A 22284-nucleotide genomic window follows, 5' to 3' on the forward strand; every position below is an offset into this window, starting at 1 on the left:
TAACTAAGTAATATTTTATGGTTATAACAGACTGGACTTCACCAAAGCCCATTCCTTTAAAGTCACATGGTTCACACACTACATTTTCACCTTCATGAATGTAATTAACAAACACAGTTTCTGTGCATTAACATGATGATTCAGGTGCGGATTCCATAAAGGTTTTGGGGTATTAAAACATATGCAAACATCACTCCACGTGCTGATAAGGGGTACAAATCCCAGGGAATCAAGACTGCGCGTCACATTACCTTTAACGCATTTCCCTCTAATACATATGTAAAGTAGGCAGATCTCATAAGGGGTGCAAAAAAATGGGAGGAGGAAATGCAAATAAATTAATTCAGTGGGTGCAATGCAATTCATCAAATCTATAGCTGTTTGCGGTGATTGTTTTAGCACCGTAAGATAGTACGACCCACAGGCAGGTGCGAACACACACGCAGAGATCATCGCTGCGCTGAATGTTGACACAAAACACAGCGGAGATGGAAAAAAAGACTCCAGTTCACCTTTCTAGTATAAGAAAATAATTTAAATAAAACAATTGTCAAGATTAACAGCCACTGAAAGAAAATGCAGAATGTGTGAGGGAGAGAAATTCAGGGACGCACCGCTCCAGGGAGCTCCTGTGTCTTCCTCTGCATGTTTTTGTGTCACGTTGATGGCAGGAGCGTCAATTTACACAGCGATGGAACAATGTTCACATCTGAGAGTGCGTGTGACGCAGCGCTGCAGGAGCTCAGAAGGAACTGACGGAGCAGACACATTAGATTATCAGGGAAAATAACATTAGGTTTAAAAGTTTATTAAACAGCATTTTTATTTTGTTTATTTTGTTTTCTATGTTATTGAATGTTTGTGCAGCAGACAGAGAAGTCCATCTGCCTCCAATTTACCTTCTTCAAATGTCATTTTGTGCTGCTGTGCACTCATCTTTCCACGTTAAACGAGCAAAATATTCATTTAAATAGGGCGGTCTCAACCACGTCTATACAAGCACATATACTGTAAGTACTGCAATGTTAGTGAATTCCACACAGCAGGTGAAGAAACAGCGCCACCAAAGAATTTAGGGACGTACCTGGTTTACTACTCTTTATTTCAGATTTTAGTGAATCAACTCCTCAGTGTGTCATTTAGAAAATCTCAATATTTGCAATCATTCAATAGATTCTGCACCTCTTATCAAAATACTACTAGCGATGCTTGTAGATGCCCTGAACTGTCTGAAGGAAAAAGAGCTGGATGATAAGGATGGTTTGGGGAATTGTGGAAGGAAGTGTCACTTGCAGACACTGCAGAGGTATGAATCCTGGTGCTAGGAAAAGAACAACATGTTTCCTGTTTATTCTGAGTGAACATTTCTTCCTAAATGAAGCCAACAGTTCCCTGCTTAACAAACTGATTATCTTGTTGGCCTTAAAAACCTGCACCTCTGCAGATAAAATCCAAGAATAAAGTCCCCTGCAGGTCAGGGCTGCACTCTGTCATTGAAGGGATGTGTACACTGTAGTGGCACACAGGGCATCTCCATGTGTGCTCATTCAACACAGCAGTGGAGAGACACTGAGTTCATCCACTGACGTAGCCTACAAATGAGCCAAGTGGTTAATACATGTTGTACTTCATAAACCGAGGTAATGAAGCATATAAGGCTCTATAGATGATATTTAAAGATGAGCAGTACAGTACCGTAAAGGGGTTGGTGTTGTCTCTAAAGCTAAGGAGGGCTGTGCTGTACAGTGTGCTGGTGCTACGCTGCAGAGGGTCAGAGGTGGGATAAGGTTCACACAGCCACCGCCTGTTAACCTTTGTTCTCTGCAGTTGTTTTTTTCACTGACATACAGAATAATGTTTCAGGGAAAACGATAAAAATAAAAAATGTAAATAAAAAAAATTCTAAAATAAAAACTTTAAAAATAAATACGCTTTCCCGCTCCCTTTCACACACTCTTCTGTAGCCCAGACTCACCTACTGTATGTACTAGTAGTTTACCATCATATCTTTGTACCTTATATAAAGAAAAATATAATTACATATTTTGTAGTGTGGAATGTTAGTAAAGGCTTGATCAAGTGATGTTACTCAAACAGAGAACAATAGTTAGCAACAGTAGGTATAAGAAAAACCAATTGGTTACATACAGTTTAATCTTCAACATAATATCTACATTATTGTACAATTGAATAAAATAAATAAAAAAAATAATTGGGGAAAAAAGTGAAAAAATAAAAAAAATATCTGAGAATCCGGAAACTTTTCAGGCTAATATCGAATCGATATCGGATCGGGACGCCTCTAATTTCAGTTCATTTGGTAACCCATTCCATAGCTTCACCCCACCCCACAGACAGATATACATCTACTTTTCATGGATGAGCTGTTTCCAGTTCAGATCACCTCTGAGGAGACAACGCCTCTCTCTTTCTTTGAACATATTTTGTAAGTTAGAGGGAAGGAAGTTATTTCTAGTTTTGAACATAATTATTGCTGTTTTTTGTTCTGCCAAGTCAATGAATTTTAGTGCCTTTGATTTTATAAATAAAAGAGCATCTCTGAAATTGTTTAAAAGTAAACATTTGGATGCCTACATCTATATACTTTAGGTAACGTTTTTTTCCCACTAACTTTAGGGTTAGTGGAAAAAAAGAGTAAACAGCAAATAAAAATACAAGCAGGACGAACACTTTAACAGATGCACTGAGGAAAACAAGAAGTGCAGCGGATAAGGTAAAAAAAAAAAACTGGATGATAGAAGAACAAAGGAGAAAAATTGCTCTTAAGAAGACATATTTACATTATTTCAGCATTCAGTAGTTCCAAAAATGTTGACTCAGCAATAAAGATCACTTTACACCATGGCTTTTTGTTCTGCCTATGTTTCCTCCTCCAACAATAACTGCAGCCATCTGTGAGTAAAGCTGTGACAGTTAGGACCTGCCTGCCAAGTGTACTGAATAAACACACACAAATAAGCACCATCAACTGTTTGCATCTCCTTCCCCTAACAGAGTCACCCAAACTACATATTCATTAGAAACAAACACAATAAATAGATTGGTGGTGTTATTTTTCCTGTTTGACAGACACAGTCCTCGATGCAAACTTTTAGTTAACAATGGTTCTCAAACTTTTTAGTGCTTCCTTTATCTTACTTTTGGATCCAAGCACCCATACTGTGAATAATCAACAACATAGCATAATGATGGAATGAATGAGTGATAACTCACATTTGAAAGAATCTCATTTGGTAAATAAGTGGAAAAAAACAGTATTTAGTGGTTCCTGAATAGATTTATTTCTTCAGTTTTTATCATTTCTTGTCCTCTCCGTCTTGGTTTTGGACCAAGACTTAATTCATGTTCTAATCAAGATCACTTCTATCACCATTTTGTGTTTTTTGTTGTTGTTGTTGTGTTTTTGGTGTCTTTTGTATATTTTTGTTTTTATTATTCAGTACATTTTTCTCTTATTTTTACTTTCGAAAACGGTTTTCAAAAGTAAAGTAAAGCACGTTTGGTCGTCATGTTTGTTTGTATGTGTGTCTGTCTGTGTACACAATTGTGTCCTCAATTTTCGATGAAGCCACTTCAATTTTTTTTCTGTTAATTCGTTTTTGGGCACAGATGAGACCATTACATTTTGGTGAAGGTAGGTTCAAGATCAAGGTCACTAAAAAACATCAAAAATTGACAAATTGCCCATCTTTAGCATGGGGCAAAATTATTAAAGCTCATATCTCATCTTCATCTTCATCGATTCGTTCAAGATTTTACAGGATGATGTAAGGCTATGACATGCAACATCTGACCAAACAGGATCCAGATTGCTGACTCGGCAATTTTTGGAAATGAACATTGGAAAGCCCATTTCCGACTTTCAAAAATTCCCGTACAGTTTAAATTACTTTTGATTTCATTCAAATTTGGTGGATTGTTTTCGGTTTGTGACCTTTATCCAAATGTTGAGTTTCGTACGGATCCGATCCAGAATGTCGATTTGGCAGCAGGTTGATGTTTGCAGATTTTGACATGGAAACCCCCATTTAGCGGTATTTTATTAATATATTAGTCAAAACCACTTTCTTTTGGTAGTTGCAGACATTAGATAGATTGTCAATATTTCACACGCAATTTGTGTTTAAACATACACGATCATGATCTGAACAGTATACTGTATGTCATTTACACTTGTGCAGACCTCAGTGCCTTCTGTAGCTATTTTTTTGGTTGTCCGAAATCGGGCGTTTTCGAAAGTCTGCGCTGCACGAGCGCTTTCATCTGTGTTTTTGTTGTCATTTATTTTGTGTGTTGTTGATATTTTTTAAATTAGTGTGTGGGTTTTTGGTGTCCTTTTATTTATGTTATTTTTGTGTATTTTGTAGTATTCTTGTGTATTTTCTTGTCGTTTTGTGTGTTGCTGGTAATAGTAAGTATTTTTCTCTCAGCGTTTGTGTTTTTAGTGTCATTTTGTGTATTTTGTTGTTGTTTGTCTGTTCTTTTTATTATTCAGTATATTTTACTCTTATTTAGTGTGTTTTTGTCATTTTGTGAGATGCTGGTAGTATTCAGTGTGATTATCATTTTTAACGAACAATAAACATTATAAAACACCCTATTTTTATTGCTTTCATTTATTCATTTTCCTCTGGCTCTCTCTCAAGTAGCCCCTGTGGTGCCATCGCGTACCCCTATTGGTACACGGACCCCAATTTGAGAAACACTGCTTCAGTAGATCAACTGCAGTGTCAAAGTTAACGCATTATTTTACACAAGCCTTGAATAAATGCTCAGTTATCTAACTTTGATAGGGGCAGATCTATTCCCTAGCTCGTTTTTCTTAAGTGAGACACTTGCCGTCAAAAAAATACACTTTTTGTTTGACACTGGTCGTGTTTGTTATTAACTATGAACAAATGACCTACTTTTTGTGTTAACGACTCTTAAGAGAAATGCACTTTAATGGGTGAGTGATTTGTTCAAGGACACCGAGGTGCATGGACAGGCCAGAAATTGAACTACCATCATTTCCTTGGAAGATAACACGGTTATCCAAGACTGGATCAATTCGTTATTTGTTTCAGTTGTACTCATATATACTTCACTTTTTTTAGGATCTCCATTAGCTTTGGGTGGAGCCATTGCTACTCTGCCTGGAGTCCACCACACCCAATACAATTGTGTTACAATTACATATAACCCATCATTCAACTAAGCAACACAAAAAAAACAACTAATAAATCAATTTACAAAAGAAAAACAACATTCTTACAGTCAGACCTTGTTCCAAATAACTAATTAATTATTTCTTCAAAATGTGGCTTTTAACATTAGACGATTAGTTATATAGCAATATACATTTACAATATATTCATATACATTTAGTTATTTATCAATATACATATACATATAGATCACATAAGCTAATCAAATTTACCCTAATTAATTGTATTCAGTAGCTTTGATTATACATTATTAGACACCTGGAGCTGTTTTGTTAATAGATTTTTTTTCAATAGTAAATCTGAATTTGTTATTTTCTTGAATAAAATGTCCTGAAATCTGTACATTACTGTACTTTTTGTTTTATTTGTCTTTGCTTCAGGAAGATTAAATCTACCTTCCGTTGCGTGCCTTGAGTTATCTACATGTTCATCAGAAATAAAAAAAAAAAACAAAACAATTGTTTAAATAAAACTCCTGTCTAGCAGCATGGCTGGTTGTAGGGTTGCGTCTGGCGTACAGGGCATCGTCGCGCTTGGCTTTTAACCCGAAATGTGCTGGTCCGTTTTTTTTTTTGTTATTTTTGACGTGCGAGTAGAGGCAGAAATGGTAACAGATGGCCAAAAATTGTCCAAAAGTAGCAAAAAAAAGGCAAGAAAAGAGTGTAGAGGGACCAAATTGGGTCAAAAGCGGTCAAGAGTGGCCAAACAGAGGAACCAGGTGCTATGTAATGGCAAAGGGTAGCTTAAATGAGCAAAATTTGGAAAACAATAGTGAAAAGGGCAAAAATGTGGAAGAAAAAGAGGCAAAATATAAGGAAAAAATGAAACAATAATTAATTTTAATAATAAGGGACTGATGATGTAGTGGGCTGGACACAAAATACCAGGGCTGAATTTTTATCCCAGTCCACCCCTTGCTGGTTGTGATGAATTATACATAATATTTTACCAAGTTGAAACTGTTGTCCTGCCAAAGGTCTGCAGAAATACAGTGAGGTGTAGGACCCAGTGGCTCACTGCAGTGTGGGGGTGGAAAAACAGAGAGGCTGAGTGAGCAGGACGTGGTGGGAAGGAAGGCAAAGTGAAGGGATGGGAAGCATCGGGTTACAGTTTACATTCCACCCAGACGCCATGTCGCCCAAACACACCAACACCAGGCTGACTTCACCAGACAAGGGCAGACTGATTGTACTGCAGTGCAGATGCTCCGCCTCCTAGCGCGCATTAAACGCCTCATCCAATGCATTTCAGCAAGTTCTGATACAATGAATATTCTTCACAGTGTTTATTATTGGCCTTCCTCACATTTTTCTATCAACACCTGAGGCTGAAAAAAAAAACAGCACAGCATTCCACTTTGCCTTGCAGATCAAACACAGTGTACGCTGTTTTGGAAGCCAGACATCGCTCCTGACAACACTTTGTAGCTTTATTTAAGCCAAAAATACCCAGGAGCTGTTTTTAGGAAAGTTTTAGTCTCTGTGTTTCAGGTAACAGACAGAACGAGAACAAATAGAATTGAGCCCTGTAGTGTTGTCTGCTGTCTGTCAGAATACATACAGATAATGTGCAACTGTGCAGCAAAGCTCCACTGGTACATCTTCCTGAAGAAATGTAGAAATATTGGTGTGCACAATGTTGACTAAGTGTTTTTTATCAAGTATATGAGAAGAAAATAAAATAGTTTATTAAAGAAAATGCAACATAGCAATATACACATTTCAACTTATATAGTCTTAAAAAGTCCCATCTCTTCTCCAATAAATTGTTATACATTTGTATCTAATTGTTTTAATTCAGTAATTTGTTTAAATTAAGTGCATATAATACACAAACGATCTGATAATGATTATACTGTATATATGTTTCTACAATTGAGCTAAAAACCATTCATACCCTTGACTAGGTTTCCTATACCACTGGAAGAGAAGCATCCCCACAGCATTATGTCACCACCACCATGCTTGAGAGTGTGCACTGTTGTTTTTTTGTTTGCTCCTATGAATATGTATTATGTATAAACACTTCATAAATGCATGGTTACAGTACAGTGAGAATGGGGGCGGGGCTTAATGTAGCTAATATGCCAATAAGATCCATGGCTAGTGTTGTCTTTATATGCAAATTTAATGGAATTTAGCATTGCATTCTTGTATATCTTAAGTTACTGATTATTAGTTAGTCAGTTTTCTTATTCTGTTGAGTACTTATTGTGTATTTCTAGAAGTCCCAACAGAAGCAATATGGTGAAAATTGTATGATTAAGAAATGGGGATTTAATAAGTTTTCTTCCCACTCCCTTTAGAGCAGACATATTATTGCAATTATAAGTGTACATACAACAAGTCTCTGTTGGAGTTAACTTGTACTCAAGAGTTCTTTTGGTCCTTTTGTTTTTGGTTTTCTTGTCCCTGCTCGAAAAAAACAAATAAATTAAAAGGAGAAAAAAAAACACGTAAAAACACCTAGCCTACATGCCGTGTATATATGAAATGTATCTATATTTATTTAAATATGAAAACTAAATAAATAAGAATACCCATATGATTTATACATGTATGCATACATGCAATCATACATAATTGTTATGTATTGGTATTAATGGGGATAGAAACTTCTTCCAAACCTTTAAATTCTAAATGATCATGAACCATGATGAGGATCACTGATCCACATAACTGCAAATATCTGTCAAAGAGGAGATTTGGTGTTTTGGGAGGTTTACTCTGCTTTTGTTTAAGTTTATTTCTAAATTCCTCTCATGAATACTGAATAATTGTAGTTGTGTCCTCAAATGATAACTTGTAGCTGTCAAATCCACACACTTCACTTTCACTCCATCTGTCTCTGATTTTCCTCTCTATGTGTCTCGTCCTACAGATATGGAAAAATTGTGTCTACTAAAGCCATTCTGGATAAAACCACCAACAAATGTAAAGGTAAATTCATTTTGCTTTTCTGTTGCTCATGTTTTCATTGTCTTGTTGCTCTGATGCGCAAATAACCCAATCATTAGATTCAAATATCTGTGCCCACCTCTGCTCAAACTGTGTTTCCTTGTTTACATTTCTGTTACTTCTTTATTTTTGTTATCGTTTTGTTTATTATAGTTGTCATTTTCTGTATTTTTCATGTCCTCTGTATTTTTGTTGTTGCTTTGTGGAGTTATTTCGTGTATATGTTTTTCATTCTGTTTTTATATACCGTAATATATAATTATTGTAATATAATAACATTTCAATCAGTCGTTTTCCATTGTATACAATATTTTCAAACAAAGACACACGTCACTCATGACAACAATTATTTTTATTTTGTGTATTATAATCAGTCAACTATTTATATACACACATTTTTACATATATCAAATGTTATACCTATATAACGGTATATACTTAATAAAACAAAAGACAAAATAAAATAAAATAAGGCAGGCAGAGGTTGCAAGGATTTGCAGTAATAGTATCACTTGAGCTGTTTTATAGTAATGTTGATGGCGTTTTTGTGTTTTTTGAGTCATTTTGTGTTTTTGGAGTCTTTTTGAGTCATTTTGTGTTTTTTTGTTGTTGTTTTGTGTGTATTAATAGTAACTTTGTTGTATTTGTTATTGTTGTAAGGGGAGTGATTTCACTGTATTTTCTGTCATATTAGACCAAGGGTCACATGTGGCCTGGGGGCCACCAGTTTCCCATTTCTGATCTACACTATGCAGAGTAGTATTTCCCCATCACCACAGTGAGATAATGTCGTCACCGAAAGCGACATTGGATATTTGACCACATTGTGTGTTTTATTACTACCTAAGAGCAGTGCACATCTGCCTACATTAAGAAGGCCCTGGGGTGGAAACTTTGGTCCTTTCTGCAACAGCAGCAAAAGAGCAGAGCTGAGCACACAGAGGAAATTAATGACTAAACATTAACTTTTTCTTCTGAGAAAGGACACAATACTTCATTTCACAACAAACTATATCATTTACCATTTGATTCTGGCTCTGAGGTAATCATCTACCCCTTTTTTCTTAGCTGGCTACGTAGCAAGCTAACTAGCATAAGAATGGCTCTTTTTACAACAGAATACAGCAGCCTTCTCTAAAAGGTTACTGAACTGGAGACTACAGTGTGAGGAATACAAGTAAACATAAAGGTTAATAGTACATTGTGGATGTGGGAATGAAACGACTGTGTGAGAGGATAAAGCTAACTTGCTACCAGCCGGTGCAGACAAAGCTATCAGACCTAAGAAGGATCCTGTTCCCAATCATAGGCCAACAGGGGCGAGTCCTCTTTGGAATACTCTCGGAGCTAAGCCTAAGAGAAAGTCATATCCGCTTCAAAGGCTAACGGGCCGAGCAAAGCGTCCTGATATCAGTAATGAGACAAACTGGCCTGCACTCCCTTCCCAGACCGCAGCTTCGACTTCAACTCCCTTGTCTGCCCAGACATCTGTTAAAGGCAGAAGTATCACCAAATCACAAACCCAGTTTCATGTAGAACTGGACTATCGATTTGCTCCACTGCTGAATGACCTAGGATCCTGCTCTAATGAGGGCAACACACAACCTTCTGGAACTGTGAGGATGGAAAGTGCTACAGGAAAACAAAAGCTACATGGTAGGCCAAAGCGACGACCTCACACACTGATAGTGAGAGACGTTTCTGTTAAAGATGCTCAGAAGATGTTCAGCAACAATGTGAAAGTGATCTGCTTACCTAATGACACAGTATCAGACCTGGCTGACAAAATTTGTCATATTGTGGCAGATTATCCACATTTGAAAAATGTTGTGAGTCATTTTGGATCAAATGATTTAGTCAAGGAGGAGTCTTGAGGTGTTAAATCAGGAGTTCACCCATCTGCTAAAAGTTGTGAGCTGTTTGCAGTCTAAAATGGTCATCAGTGACTATCAGTGGTTTGCTGAACTGCTGTCAGTTGTATGCACTGAATACAACTTTTTAATGATAACAGGTGACTTTAATATTCATGTAGACAATAGCCTGGACAATACAGCCAATGAACTATATGCTTTAATGGTCACTTTTGGTCTTATACAACATGTGACTGGTCCGACACACACTCAAAGGTCACACTTTGGATCTGGTTATCTCTAAAAGTGTTGATATCTCTGCTGTTAATGTAAGAGACTTAGTTCTATCTGATCATTTCTGTGCCTTTTTTGACTTAGAGACTGTAACATATGTTCCCCCTACTTCTGTTTACTTTAAGAAAAGGTGCATAAATGACAACACGTGTGCACAGTTTATGGAAGCCATAGCGATGACACCGACCTTGAGTGCTGAGACAGTTGATAATCTCTATGAGTTTAATCTAAAAGTCCGTAATGTCATAGATGTGATTGCTTCAATCAAAACTAGGAGAAAACCAAACACACAGAAAACACCTTGGAGGAGGACTGAGATAATGCAGAATTTGAAATCTGATTGTAGAAGACCTGAGCATAAATGGAGAACAATAAAACTCCAAATTAATCTTGAACTGTACAAAATAAGTCTGCGTAAATTCAATGACGGCTTGTTCAAAGCGAGGCAGCGATACTTTTCTGAAATTATTGCTAAAAACGTCAACAACTCTCGCACATTGTTTTCTGTAATTGAAAAGCTCATAACGCCCCCAGATCAGATAGCCCCTGAATTACTGTCAACTGGAAAATGCAATGAATTTGCTGTATATTTCAATGAAAAAATAAAATCAATAAGGTCAAACATCAGAACAAAGCAGCAAAATAACAAAAAGCTTGAACAGCTTCAACCACTGAGGGATGAGTCAAATACAATGTAGAGTTTATTACAGTGAACCCAAAAACAATAGAGGAAATTGTTCAGCAACTGAATCAACGTGTTGCCTTGACACAATACCCTCAAACTTCTTTAAAACATTTGTCACTGATTTGTGTCAGTGTACCAAAATCCCTGAAAGTAGCTGCTGTGAAACCTCTGTTAAAAAAGTGAACACTGGATTCCTCTATGCTGGCTAACTATAGACCAATCAGCAACCATTAATGGCCAAGATCATTGAGGAGGTGGTCTTCAACCAACTGAGTCAATTCTTAACCTTTAACAAAATATCTGATAAATTTCAGTCAGGCTTTTGTTCTCATCACTACACAGAAACTGGTCTTATCAAAGTGATCAGTGACATAAGATTGAACACTGATTTAGGAAAAGTATTTGTTCTAATTCTATTGGATCTGAGTGCTGCATTTCACACTGTGGACTATGCAATTTTGTTGCACAGATTAAGTCCTACTTGGAGGATCGAAGTTATTTTGTCAGCATTGGAAACGTTGAATCTGACAGATTACCATTGTCCTGTTGAGATCCCCAGGGCTCTGTTCTTGGACCTCTTCTGTTTAGCCTTTATATGCTTCCTTTAGGACAAATTTTACAGAACAGTAAGGTTGATTATCAGAGCTACACAGATGACACACTACTATATCTATCACTGAACCCAGATGACTATGGTCCCATAGAGGTATTGTGTGACTGCTTAGAAAAAGTAAACTGTTGGATGAGTGAAAACTTCCTTCAACTAAATTATGACAAGATGGAGGTGATTGTCTTTGGTAACAAGGAAAAGAAGACTGCTGTCAGTGAGTCTCAATCTGTTTGGTAAAAACATAACATGAATTAAGCAAGAGGGGAGGTTTAAGACCCTGTATTTTTGAGGTCTTTGAGAGCACTCCGTTTTGGGGTGTGTCTCCCTGGATATGCATAGACCTACCCCTTCCCTGCCCCTTCTTCCACGGGGTGGCACACACTGAAGGTGCGTTCACACCAAACTCGACTGAAGTAATTCAAAATCAATGTAAATGACACAACTTCAAGAGGTCCTGCATGACCTAGTCGCTCAAAGTTGAAAAATTTTAACTTTTCAAGCGACTTCAAGCGACAACTCCCTCCGTCCTTCACTGTAGAGCCGAGGCAGCAGCCCCTCCCTCCCACTACAGTGAGACGGCTTCAGTGGGAGGCTTCCTCAATTTACCAGGGCAAAATTAAAGTGGTTAACTTCTTGAATAAGCCTACATTCTGAGTGAACTCATCTTTTAGTAACTCCATAAATTGATCTTTTAAACCGTAAAAGCGGCGCTGTTAATGATAAGTGGTGTAAACATATGGCCGGAGAAGAAGTGATCAGCTCTCTCTCTCTGCATTATAAGACTTACACACAGACCACAAACAAATGACTGGATGGTTTTATTTCACATTCTTCGTGCCGGTGGACACTCAAGTTCCCTCATATGTGATCAAAAAAACTGCAAAAGTGGATTTTTCATAATATGTCCCCTTTAAGGTATGACAAACTGCTTTTCTTATAACTGAATGTGGTGTTACAGTCTAGTGGGACTTATCAAAGCAAGTCCACCAGGAGCCACACCAAAGCTCCATGATGTTACCATCAATCCCCTGAGCTACTGAGCTTCATACGGAAGGAAAAATAAACATTGTGTCTGCGAATCTTACATATATTGACCATCACAGAGCTTCCTCTGACCACCTCTCCAAGTGCCAACAATAACCAGTGTAGCACAGAAACCACAGCTCAGATGCATACAATTAATATATAGTAATACTTTATTTAATATATCATAATAATAACAGATGGCATTTAATATATATCATATTACATTATATTACTGTATATTGTATTATATTTTGTTAAATTGTATCACATAAAATGACATTGTGTTATATTATTATCACATAAAAAATATATTACGTTACATTATCTGTATACTCACTCTCACTCATCTTCTAACCCACTAGTTCATGTTCATGTTGCTGGGCGTTAATCACCCTGGACAGGGCAAACATAATCCCCTGAATATATTATTATAATGTAAATATAATGTTATAGTTGTGTATAATTCATTAATTCCTCCAATTTTTTTTGCTTCTTTTTGCAGGGTATGGCTTTGTGGACTTTGACAGTCCCGCTGCAGCACAGAAGGCTGTCACAGCTCTGAAGTCCAGTGGCGTCCAGGCCCAGATGGCCAAAGTAAGAATGAGCTCACTTTGAATCACCTGAGTTACACAACATGAACATTTGTTTGCGTCTTATTCAACAGTGACTGAGGTAAACACACTCCTTTGACACTTATTGATCCCTGCTGAGCTTTTGGCTAAACTTTGAGCGTGACGTGTAGACTAGCTGCCCCCTTACTGCGTACAAATATCTGTCCAATAATTATTGCTGGTTAGGTGTAAGTGTAAATGCTATTCATTTATTGGACCAATTTAAACCAATAACTCAATATTATATCATAGCAACGCCCCTTTAATCTTTGAAACTGCGCAGCCATTGTCGCTATGTGCTAAGCTAAGCAAAACATGTCCAACTAGAATGGAATCCCTTCCCAGTTTCTATGGAGAGGGATTTGTCTCATAAATATTCACATATATAGTCACAATTTTCATGTGTATTTTTCAGATTTTCGCATTTTTTTTCATTAGCACATGATTTTTTTAAATTTAAAATCAGATTTTCACGTTTTTTAGATATTCACGTGTTTTTTTTTCATTTTCACGTGTTTCAGATTTTCACGTGTTTTTCAGATTTTGACAAGTTTTTTGGATTTTCACGTGTTTTTCAGATTTTGACAAGTTTTTTGGATTTTCACGTGTTTTTCAGATTTTCACATTTTTTTCAGATTTTCATCGACTCAGAAACGCGTGTGAAAAATCTGAAAAACACGTGAAAATTGTGCATATATTTGTGAATATGTTTGAGACAAATCTCTCCTCATAAGTTTTAACGGAAACCAGTATATTTACTGTCTGCAAAGATACACAAAATGACCACATGTGGTGGGGCAACAAACTTACTTGAGCCAAAATAGTTTGAGAACCAGTGACCCAACCCACCCATGAAAGATATCCGTGGACACCCCACACTCGCTCCAAGACCCACCTCGCCCACCCCAGTGTTACAATCCCATTACATTTTTCAATTTCTAAAACCTTTTGACGTTCCTACCTTTGCAGTTAAACAGTCACTTGTCCAAAGTGTATAAATGGTTAACGTTGAGAGGAACAGATGTATTATGTATCCATCTGTGAACACGGTAAAAGTCATTAACTAACTGACTTAGTGTCAAAGTTTAACTGGCCTCTTCTCTACTACAAAACGAAAGAAAAGGCTTTAGAAAAAATAACAAACAATAAATATATTCTAAACTGCTTTTTGATTGTGAGATTTTCTTATTTATCAAGATTTGTTTTCAAGGTTGTAAAAGTTTAAAATGATCTATCGCTGCATCACGACTGGCTCCTGTTGGTGCTTTTTCTTTTTTCTTTTTCACTCCTTTGTCCAAGTGCGTCTGCAGTCAAAGCAGTGCTTGTCGGCCCATTAGACTGATCCCTTTGGCTCTCAGGCTCCCTATTGAGGGAACCCAAGGGAGGGTGCCACTTCACCCACTGTCAATAGGAGTGGCTCATGGCCCCGGGGCCTGGTGTAGAATACTGTATTTATTACACTTCCGTGTCCACGCTCAACGACTCGCTACAATGTAACATGTGGGTAGGACATCTGCAACCCTGAGTTAAAGTGACTGCTTCACCTGTGCAAGAGTGTCACACAATCGCATGTATCACAATACATGACGAGTGTAACTAGACACTCAAAGCTGTCTCACCCAGGCAGCCTGCGCTCACCACTACATGAACTAAACTTACCCCGCCACTGGAGACATTGGGTTATTTAAGGTCAGGGAGAGGCTATTGTTTAAAGTTAGACAACTGTAACAACTGCTCACCATGGCTGCTGCAAAACACACAACCCAATCCCACACACCACACACCTCACACTTCACACCGGCGGTCCTCTGTGCGTGCTGGGTCCCTGGACGGGCCAGGCTGTGGACCCGGTGGAGCTACGTGCAGTGCACACAGGCAGGAGGAACAATGGCAGGGTTATAAATAGATCAGTCTTTCTTCCCAGCACCTCCCAGTTCAAACCCAGATGTCAGCCCACAGGCACCGAGACACTCACAGACACTCACAAATCTGCCTACACAGAGACACACCTTAACATGCAAGGCTGAGCGAGGGCCAGTCACGGAGATTCAGTTATGAGCCCGGACTGTTTACAACAGGTTTCTGTGTGGAGCTCAGTGATCACTGCATGTGTGTCCGAGCACAGGTGGACATTAGGGGTGTGACGATACACTCAGCTCACGAGACGAGACGAGACGAGCCACGATATCGGGTTCACGAGAACGAGACGAGATTTTAAGAAAACTACAAAAATATATGACCAACTGACTTTTATTTAACCGAGTTGCACATGCATTTAGAAATGTTTTATTCTAACTTTTTATATGCATGATGTAAGCATGAGCTTTTAATAAACTTCAGAATCAGAATAAAAATCAACTTTATTGGCCATGTAATGTATGTTTTACACACGAGGAATTTGACTTGGTGAACTGTGCTCTCTCTAACAATGTAAACATTAAATAATAACAATAAAAAATATAAACATAAATATAAATATAATATAAATATTCCACAAATTGAAACTAAAATGTATAAAAGTTCAAATGAAATAAATAAAAAATATTATATTTCTTTTGTTTTTTCAAGTGCAAACAATATTATGTGCAAAACCAAATCAGAGTTGTACTCTGTCAATACAGAGTGCAAATAGTGCAAACAGAGCCTGATCAAGTATTTTATTAATAACATGCTGTAACTACACAGCCATGTTCTTTTAACTGTTAATAAACATCTTCCACAAATTGAAACTAGAACTAAAATTGACTCCTCCTCCTCTTCTTCTTTTCCTTCTCCTGCTTTAGATTCTGGCAGGCTAGACGTAGCAAAGGCACATTACTGCCCCTACAGGTCACAATTAGAAGTTTGGATAGCTCACAAAAAAATAAAAAATCAAATCAAATCTTGCAAGACATGAAATCTCGTTGAGTTTAATCTCGCGACACCTCGCGGCACGAGATCTCGTCACACCCCTAGTGGACATTAGTGTGAAGCTCCCTCTGCCTCCATGTTACGTAACTGGTAGTGCTATCCAGAATGTAGGTTATCTTTTTGCCAGTTGGCTCATGGTTGAGACCATGCGGCTGCTCACATCAGCCATAAATCCTCCTTGACGACCACTGTTGACACATTCCCCGGCTGTAAATAGTACCAGGAATTCTTCATTGTCAGAGCAGCAGCGCTTTCATACTTCCCTCCAGAACACGCTTTTCACCCGTCCCCTAGAAAACAGAATCGTCTCGTATGTAAAAACAAAAAGGACGCACTTTGTGCTGTTATTGTGAAAATCTAACACAGACTGTGTAAAATCTGTGCCCGCGGGCACCAGGTAGACGTCATGGACCATGTGAGAACCCTGCAGGAGCTCTAGACACCAATGAGCTCCATCTAAAATCTGATTTACTTTACAGGATTCAAACTCACAAGGATAAATACATATGAGAGATGTAGTAAAGTTAAATACTGCTGATAAAGTTTTAATATTAAATTACCATTTTTAAATGTTTATTTTCACTAAAACATTGTGACAAACATTTTCAAGTGTTGCAGATCTGGTGTATGGTCAGCAGTAGGTTATATATAAATATATTTATTTATATATATAAGATATATTTTTAAAAACGCAAGGTAGATTTTTGTAATATATGACATAATTGTTACATTTTACAAATGTTACATGTTGTTTGTTAGTAGCTAGTAAAATAGGAAGATGATAATAAATATTTAGGACAATAAATAATAGGAAGTAGGGCTGGGATAAACGATTTTTGTTTCCCGATGCATCAATTTATCTAACGATTCATTTTTCCAGTTTGATTCGATTCGACTCGATTCGATTAAAAAGTAATTTATACATGTTGATTTGCATATCTGAAATGAATTCCTTAACATTGCAATATATGTTTATTGCTATTCAACTCAAAATTCCAAAATAAAGTTCAATTAAGAATATAAAAGTATTCAGAGTCAGAGGTAACATTCAATAAAAAAATAAAAATGCAGTCTGAGCCGGCAGTTTGTCATGGTGTCCTTCCTGAACCTACAGTAGATTTATGTTAAAAACACACAAGCATAGCTTACTGAAAAAAGTGCATCTTTTAATTCTTCATTCACATGAAAATAACAACTTAGAGTATTACGCTCTGCCACTCACATTTTTCTTAAACCCAAAATTCCAAATGCTAATACAGAAAGTGCTTTTCCATCAAAAAATAACTTTCCTTTTACTTTAAGAATTGTGTGTGTGTGTGTGTGTGTGTGTGTGTGTGTGTGTGTGTGTGTGTGTGTGTGTGTGTGTGTGTGTGTGTGTGTGTGTGTGTGTGTGTGTGCGTGCGTGCGTGCGTGTGTGCGTGTGTTGCCGCTGCTGTTGTCACGGCGGGTGTTTCCTCCTTGTCGCGTTGACGCGCTGCCGTCCGGTCACACCCGGGATAAAGCAGGAGGGTCACGGGAAACAGCTACCTTAAATGAACGAGTGCGTGTCTTCACTGCCTATATTTTGCGTCCACGTATTTTTTGCGGTGACGTCGGCACGTCGTCCCGGCTCTAATAAGAAGATGATATTTTTTCTATGAAACGGAAATTAAAGAATTGTATAAATTACAAGAAATAAAGTATTTCATGTTGAAACTTAAACATTTCCTACCTTTTTAAGTTACTGCCAGCCTTCCTCATTTACGTAGTTTTGTATTTAAGAAGCTCTTTTCTCACTGGTAGCCCTTCAGACTATACAGTACCTATGAAGTTACTCACAGTTTCAGAAAGGTTGGTGACCCCTGTTTGAGGGTCTTTAAAGTATGTTTCTATGTCAATGTTTAGATGTTGCACACTACAGCCATTATGATGTCATGTCTGTTTTCAGTCACACGTGTGGGGGAAGCCTTCGAGGCAGCTGCTTTCTTTGACACAGAGTCGCAGAAAAACACAGCAGAGTGACGAAAAGAGAGCAAATAACAAATGTTCAAAACATTCCAGGGGATTGCAGCTTAGTTATCTATTTAACTGTATGTTTCTATTACACCATAAGTTCTGAACTTGTGGGTCGGGGAGTTCAGTTTTACATACTTTGTATATATATTTTTTTAAATATTTTTTTTCGTTCCAGCGAGATTCATTTTGTCTTCTTTTTGAACGGTATGTTAAGTTGAGGTTTTTCAGGAACTTTTCATCTACCGACATGTTTCGAGTGTCAACTGCCAGCCTTCCTCAGAGGAGTTCTGCTGATCGCCTTTGATGATTCCTTTGAAGTTTCACTTGACTTCCATGTAATAGTTCCAGCGAGATTCATTTTGTCTTCTTTTTGAACGGTATGTTAAGTTGAGGTTTTTCAGGAACTTTTCATCTACCGACATGTTTCGAGTGTCAACTGCCAGCCTTCCTCAGAGGAGTTCTGCTGATCGCCTTTGATGATTCCTTTGAAGTTTCACTTGACTTCCATGTAATAGTTCCAGCGAGATACATTTTGTCTTCTTTTTGACAATATGTTAAGTTGAGGCTTTGTTCCTCCTCTGACGAAGACTGGCCGTTGACAGTCGAAACATGTCGGGAGATAAACATTTCCTGAAAAACCTTGTCTGAATAAACGAAAACCTCAACTTAATTAATTAAAATGTGGAGATAACGCACTGTTTTAATCTAATGTTCTTGTTTTTTTTTGTAATAACGTCAGTAAAATGAGTGTTGTTATAATATGATCTGTATCCCTGCTGTGATATTCTGTATTATCTCAGCTATAAGCTGCTTTATTTTGATATTTTATGTGATGTCCCTCACTTTATATTCCAGGAGTTGGCATCCTTTCTCCAGATTAACTAAACTTTGATTGTGTGATTCAGGCTAAATTACTGAGGCATATTGTTTTTAATCTGGTCCATACACAGTAGAGTGATTGAGTAGAAGTGTGGGAAGTTTATGCTGAACGTAAGAGACTAATCCGCCCTATTTTTCCTTTTTGCTCGTCTCTGTCGTCCTTACTGCTAATTACCCAGATCACTCTAGTCTCCAGCTGCTTCCTCTCCTCTTAGAAACTCTTTTGTCAGGCTTTTAAGCTCCTAATTTCTCCCACCCTCCCTCTGCTCTGCCCTCTTCCTCCTCTCGCCCCCCCCCCCCCAGCTCTCCATAGCCCAGCCTCTTTCTTCCCTCACCGTTGCCAGGCTCCTGTTGCTCTGTGAACTCTTTAGCTTCATGCCTGGCTTCCTGTCTGCCTCTGCAGTCACACGCAAGTTTTCACTTTCAAGCCTGTGCCAACGAGCAGGTTCTCTGAATAATCTGCCTCCTTGATTTGGCTTGCAGCTATTTACGTCGGTGCTTTTTTGTTCTTGGAAAGAGTGTTACTTTCTCCACGTCAGCACATTTGGGTGTATTTTAAGTGCATTTCTGTGTGAAATCAGAAGGTTGTCAGCCGAAGGAAAGACACAAACCACCTCTGCAGTAGGGTTGCATTTCATAATAAAGGCTTATGGACGTTGTGTTCTCGCCGAGTTCATTCCAATTTATTTAATGAGATATTAATGTGCCGAGAGCGATGGCAGGTGTTGATGGAAAGAGGGGTTACAGTGCTGCCTGCCCTCAGACTGCAGGAGAAAAAATGAGCGAGTGATGTGTTTTTTACTGTTTTTTTCCCATGTGCAAATGTTACAGGATTAGGGGTCTGAACACCTGCATTGTGCAGTAATTCATTTAAGAAAGTGCTTTAAGAGGTGCTTTTGGTTCGTTTACCGAAGTACACGTACGTAGCGTCTTAGGGTTATGGTTAGGATTAGGTTATAACCCTATATCGCAATAATTGTTAGGGTTAGGGTTAGTTTTAGTCTTAGTCACGTGACCTAAACTGGCAAATGAGGGGCGCTGCGTACAGATAGAATGTCGGTATATTGATACGGATAGCCGCTCCCATTTAATTAAACAATATCTCCATCATATACGCAGTATATATATATTTTTTTATTTTTTTTGGTTTTACTTTTCAACATACAGTACATACAAGACAATGACAAAGACAACAGTGTACGATGCCGAAAAGACACTCGAAACGATATTTACAAATTCTGTGTGTGTGTGTGTGTGTGTGTGTGTGTGTGTGTGTGTGTGTGTGTGTAGAAAGTAACTGGAAGGGGTGGGAGATGAAGAAATACTAAAAATAAATGAATAAATAACTAAATTAGAGGGGGGGGAAAAAAAGAAAAAAGAAATTATAATTGACGACAGAAAAAAAAAAAAGCTGATAAAGATGAATAAATTAAATAATTAAAATAGTAATAAATAAAATACTACATATAGCCCTGGCGTCCTGAGAGAAAGAGGGGGCTTGGAGAACTCTCCCCAGACCTCCTCCACTCAATATTCCACTTTTTGATTTACATTTTTGTTTTCTCCATCACAAATTTGCTTGCGTATGTTGAAACAAGCTTCTCTTCTTTGCAGCAACAGGAGCAGGACCCCACCAATCTGTACATCTCCAACTTACCTGTGTCTATGGACGAGCAGGAGCTGGAGAGCATGCTCAAGTCCTTTGGGCAGGTGATCTCCACACGCATCCTCCGGGACGCCAACGGGACCAGCCGTGGAGTTGGATTTGCCAGGTCAGACACTGAGGATGCCGAGCACCGCGGCGCACGGTGGTCTGATGATTTTAGCATGTCCTGCTTTCTGTTGTAAATATCAGCCCTCCTGGGGGGGGGGGGGGGATTAACAGCAGCTTCAACATGTCTTCCAGAATGGAATCCACAGAGAAGTGCGAGGCCATAATTCAGCATTTCAATGGCAAATTCATCAAGACTCCGCCAGGAGTGCCTGGTGCGTGCAGTGTTTGCTTTGCACAAAGAAAACCTGAGACTGCTGTTGTGGCTTGAGCTGAGTGTTTTTGTTCCCTTTGTGATCGATAACTTCACTTTGATCTGTTGCTTTCCCAGTGCCCATAGAGCCCTTATTATGTAAGTTTGCAGACGGAGGTCAGAAGAAGAGGCAGAACCAGGGAAAGTATCTGCAGAATGGAAGGCCCTGGGCCAGAGATAGCGACACGGTAAACATCACCTTAGAGATTTATCACATGAACCAGAAAAATGTGATTAAGCCTATTAACATAGCTAAGCATTATACATTTAACAATTGTTGTCATTTTGTGTGTTTTTCAGTGATTTTGTCCATTTTTGTTGTTGTTTTGTGTGTTTTTGGAGCAATTTGTCTGTATATGTGTTGTAGTTTTGTGAACAATGTGTGTATTGTTGTAATTTTAGTTCATTTCTGTTCTTGTTTATCTGTTTTTGCTGTCATCTTGTGTGTCATTTGGAGCATTTTTTCTATTCTTTTTGTTGTTTTGTGTGTTTCTGAAGTCATTTTGTGTCTTTTTTTTTTCTATTACTTTTTGGCGGGGGTGGAGGGTGCACAAAATTATCCCTGAGGCTGCCAGTTTCCTGTGTCGACTCTAAGCACTAAGCTTTGGAGTATGTATCTGTATTTGTATTACGTCCGTGCTAGAACTCTTTAGGTGTTTGTAAAAGCGTCGAATTTAGACCACATGTGTGCTCTAATTTTCTAGGTCTCTGAAGGCTTGAACTCCTTCTGACTCGTGTGTCTTGTGTGTTCATAGGGAGGAATGACGCTCGGATATGACCCAACAGCCTTACAAAATGGGTGAGTAGTGTGCTCTGCACACAGTGAAATCAGTCCCAGCCCTGCAGGAAAACAAACAGTAATCAAACTTTGGGTAAACGCTGCCCCCTGCTGGCTACTGCAGGGACATTAGCCATCTGAATTATGCAAGATGATGACTCTGCTCGCTCTGTTTGGCAGCTTCTACTCCTCGCCTTATAGTCTGGCTCCAAGCCGGATGATTGCCCAGACTTCCCTCTCACCCTACATGCATTCTCCTGTCTCATCCTACCAGGTGGGGCACGCCACTGTGTTTTATTTTGAAAATAATATGAGCTTTTTTTTTGCATGAGTGTGAACATTTAGTTCTCTGTTGCTTTTCTTTGCTAAATGCTTTGTCATGTCCAGACAAATGAACAGCCTCTCAGAAAGAAAACTACCTGATTTAAATGGGATCT

The 22284-nt window shown here is 38.3% G+C and overlaps 1 protein-coding gene across 4 annotated transcripts in view; it reads left to right on the forward strand.

The window, feature by feature from the left end:
- LOC114463272 (RNA-binding motif, single-stranded-interacting protein 2-like) overlaps window positions 1-22284 on the forward strand; it is a 61030-nt gene that overhangs the window by 25010 nt on the left and 13736 nt on the right. For 3 of the 4 annotated variants that reach the window (XM_028446731.1, XM_028446729.1, XM_028446733.1), the window contains exons 3-9: window positions 8109-8167; window positions 13153-13244; window positions 20660-20817; window positions 20952-21031; window positions 21148-21257; window positions 21825-21868; window positions 22028-22121. In XM_028446731.1, the coding sequence (XP_028302532.1) occupies window positions 8109-8167; window positions 13153-13244; window positions 20660-20817; window positions 20952-21031; window positions 21148-21257; window positions 21825-21868; window positions 22028-22121 (637 nt within the window). The remainder of the gene's footprint in view (window positions 1-8108; window positions 8168-13152; window positions 13245-20659; window positions 20818-20951; window positions 21032-21147; window positions 21258-21824; window positions 21869-22027; window positions 22122-22284) is intronic. The other variant, XM_028446732.1, reaches the window with a different exon arrangement.

The sequence above is a fragment of the Gouania willdenowi genome, chromosome 5 (assembly GCF_900634775.1).
Source record: "Gouania willdenowi chromosome 5, fGouWil2.1, whole genome shotgun sequence".
NCBI lineage: Eukaryota > Metazoa > Chordata > Actinopteri > Blenniiformes > Gobiesocidae > Gouania > Gouania willdenowi.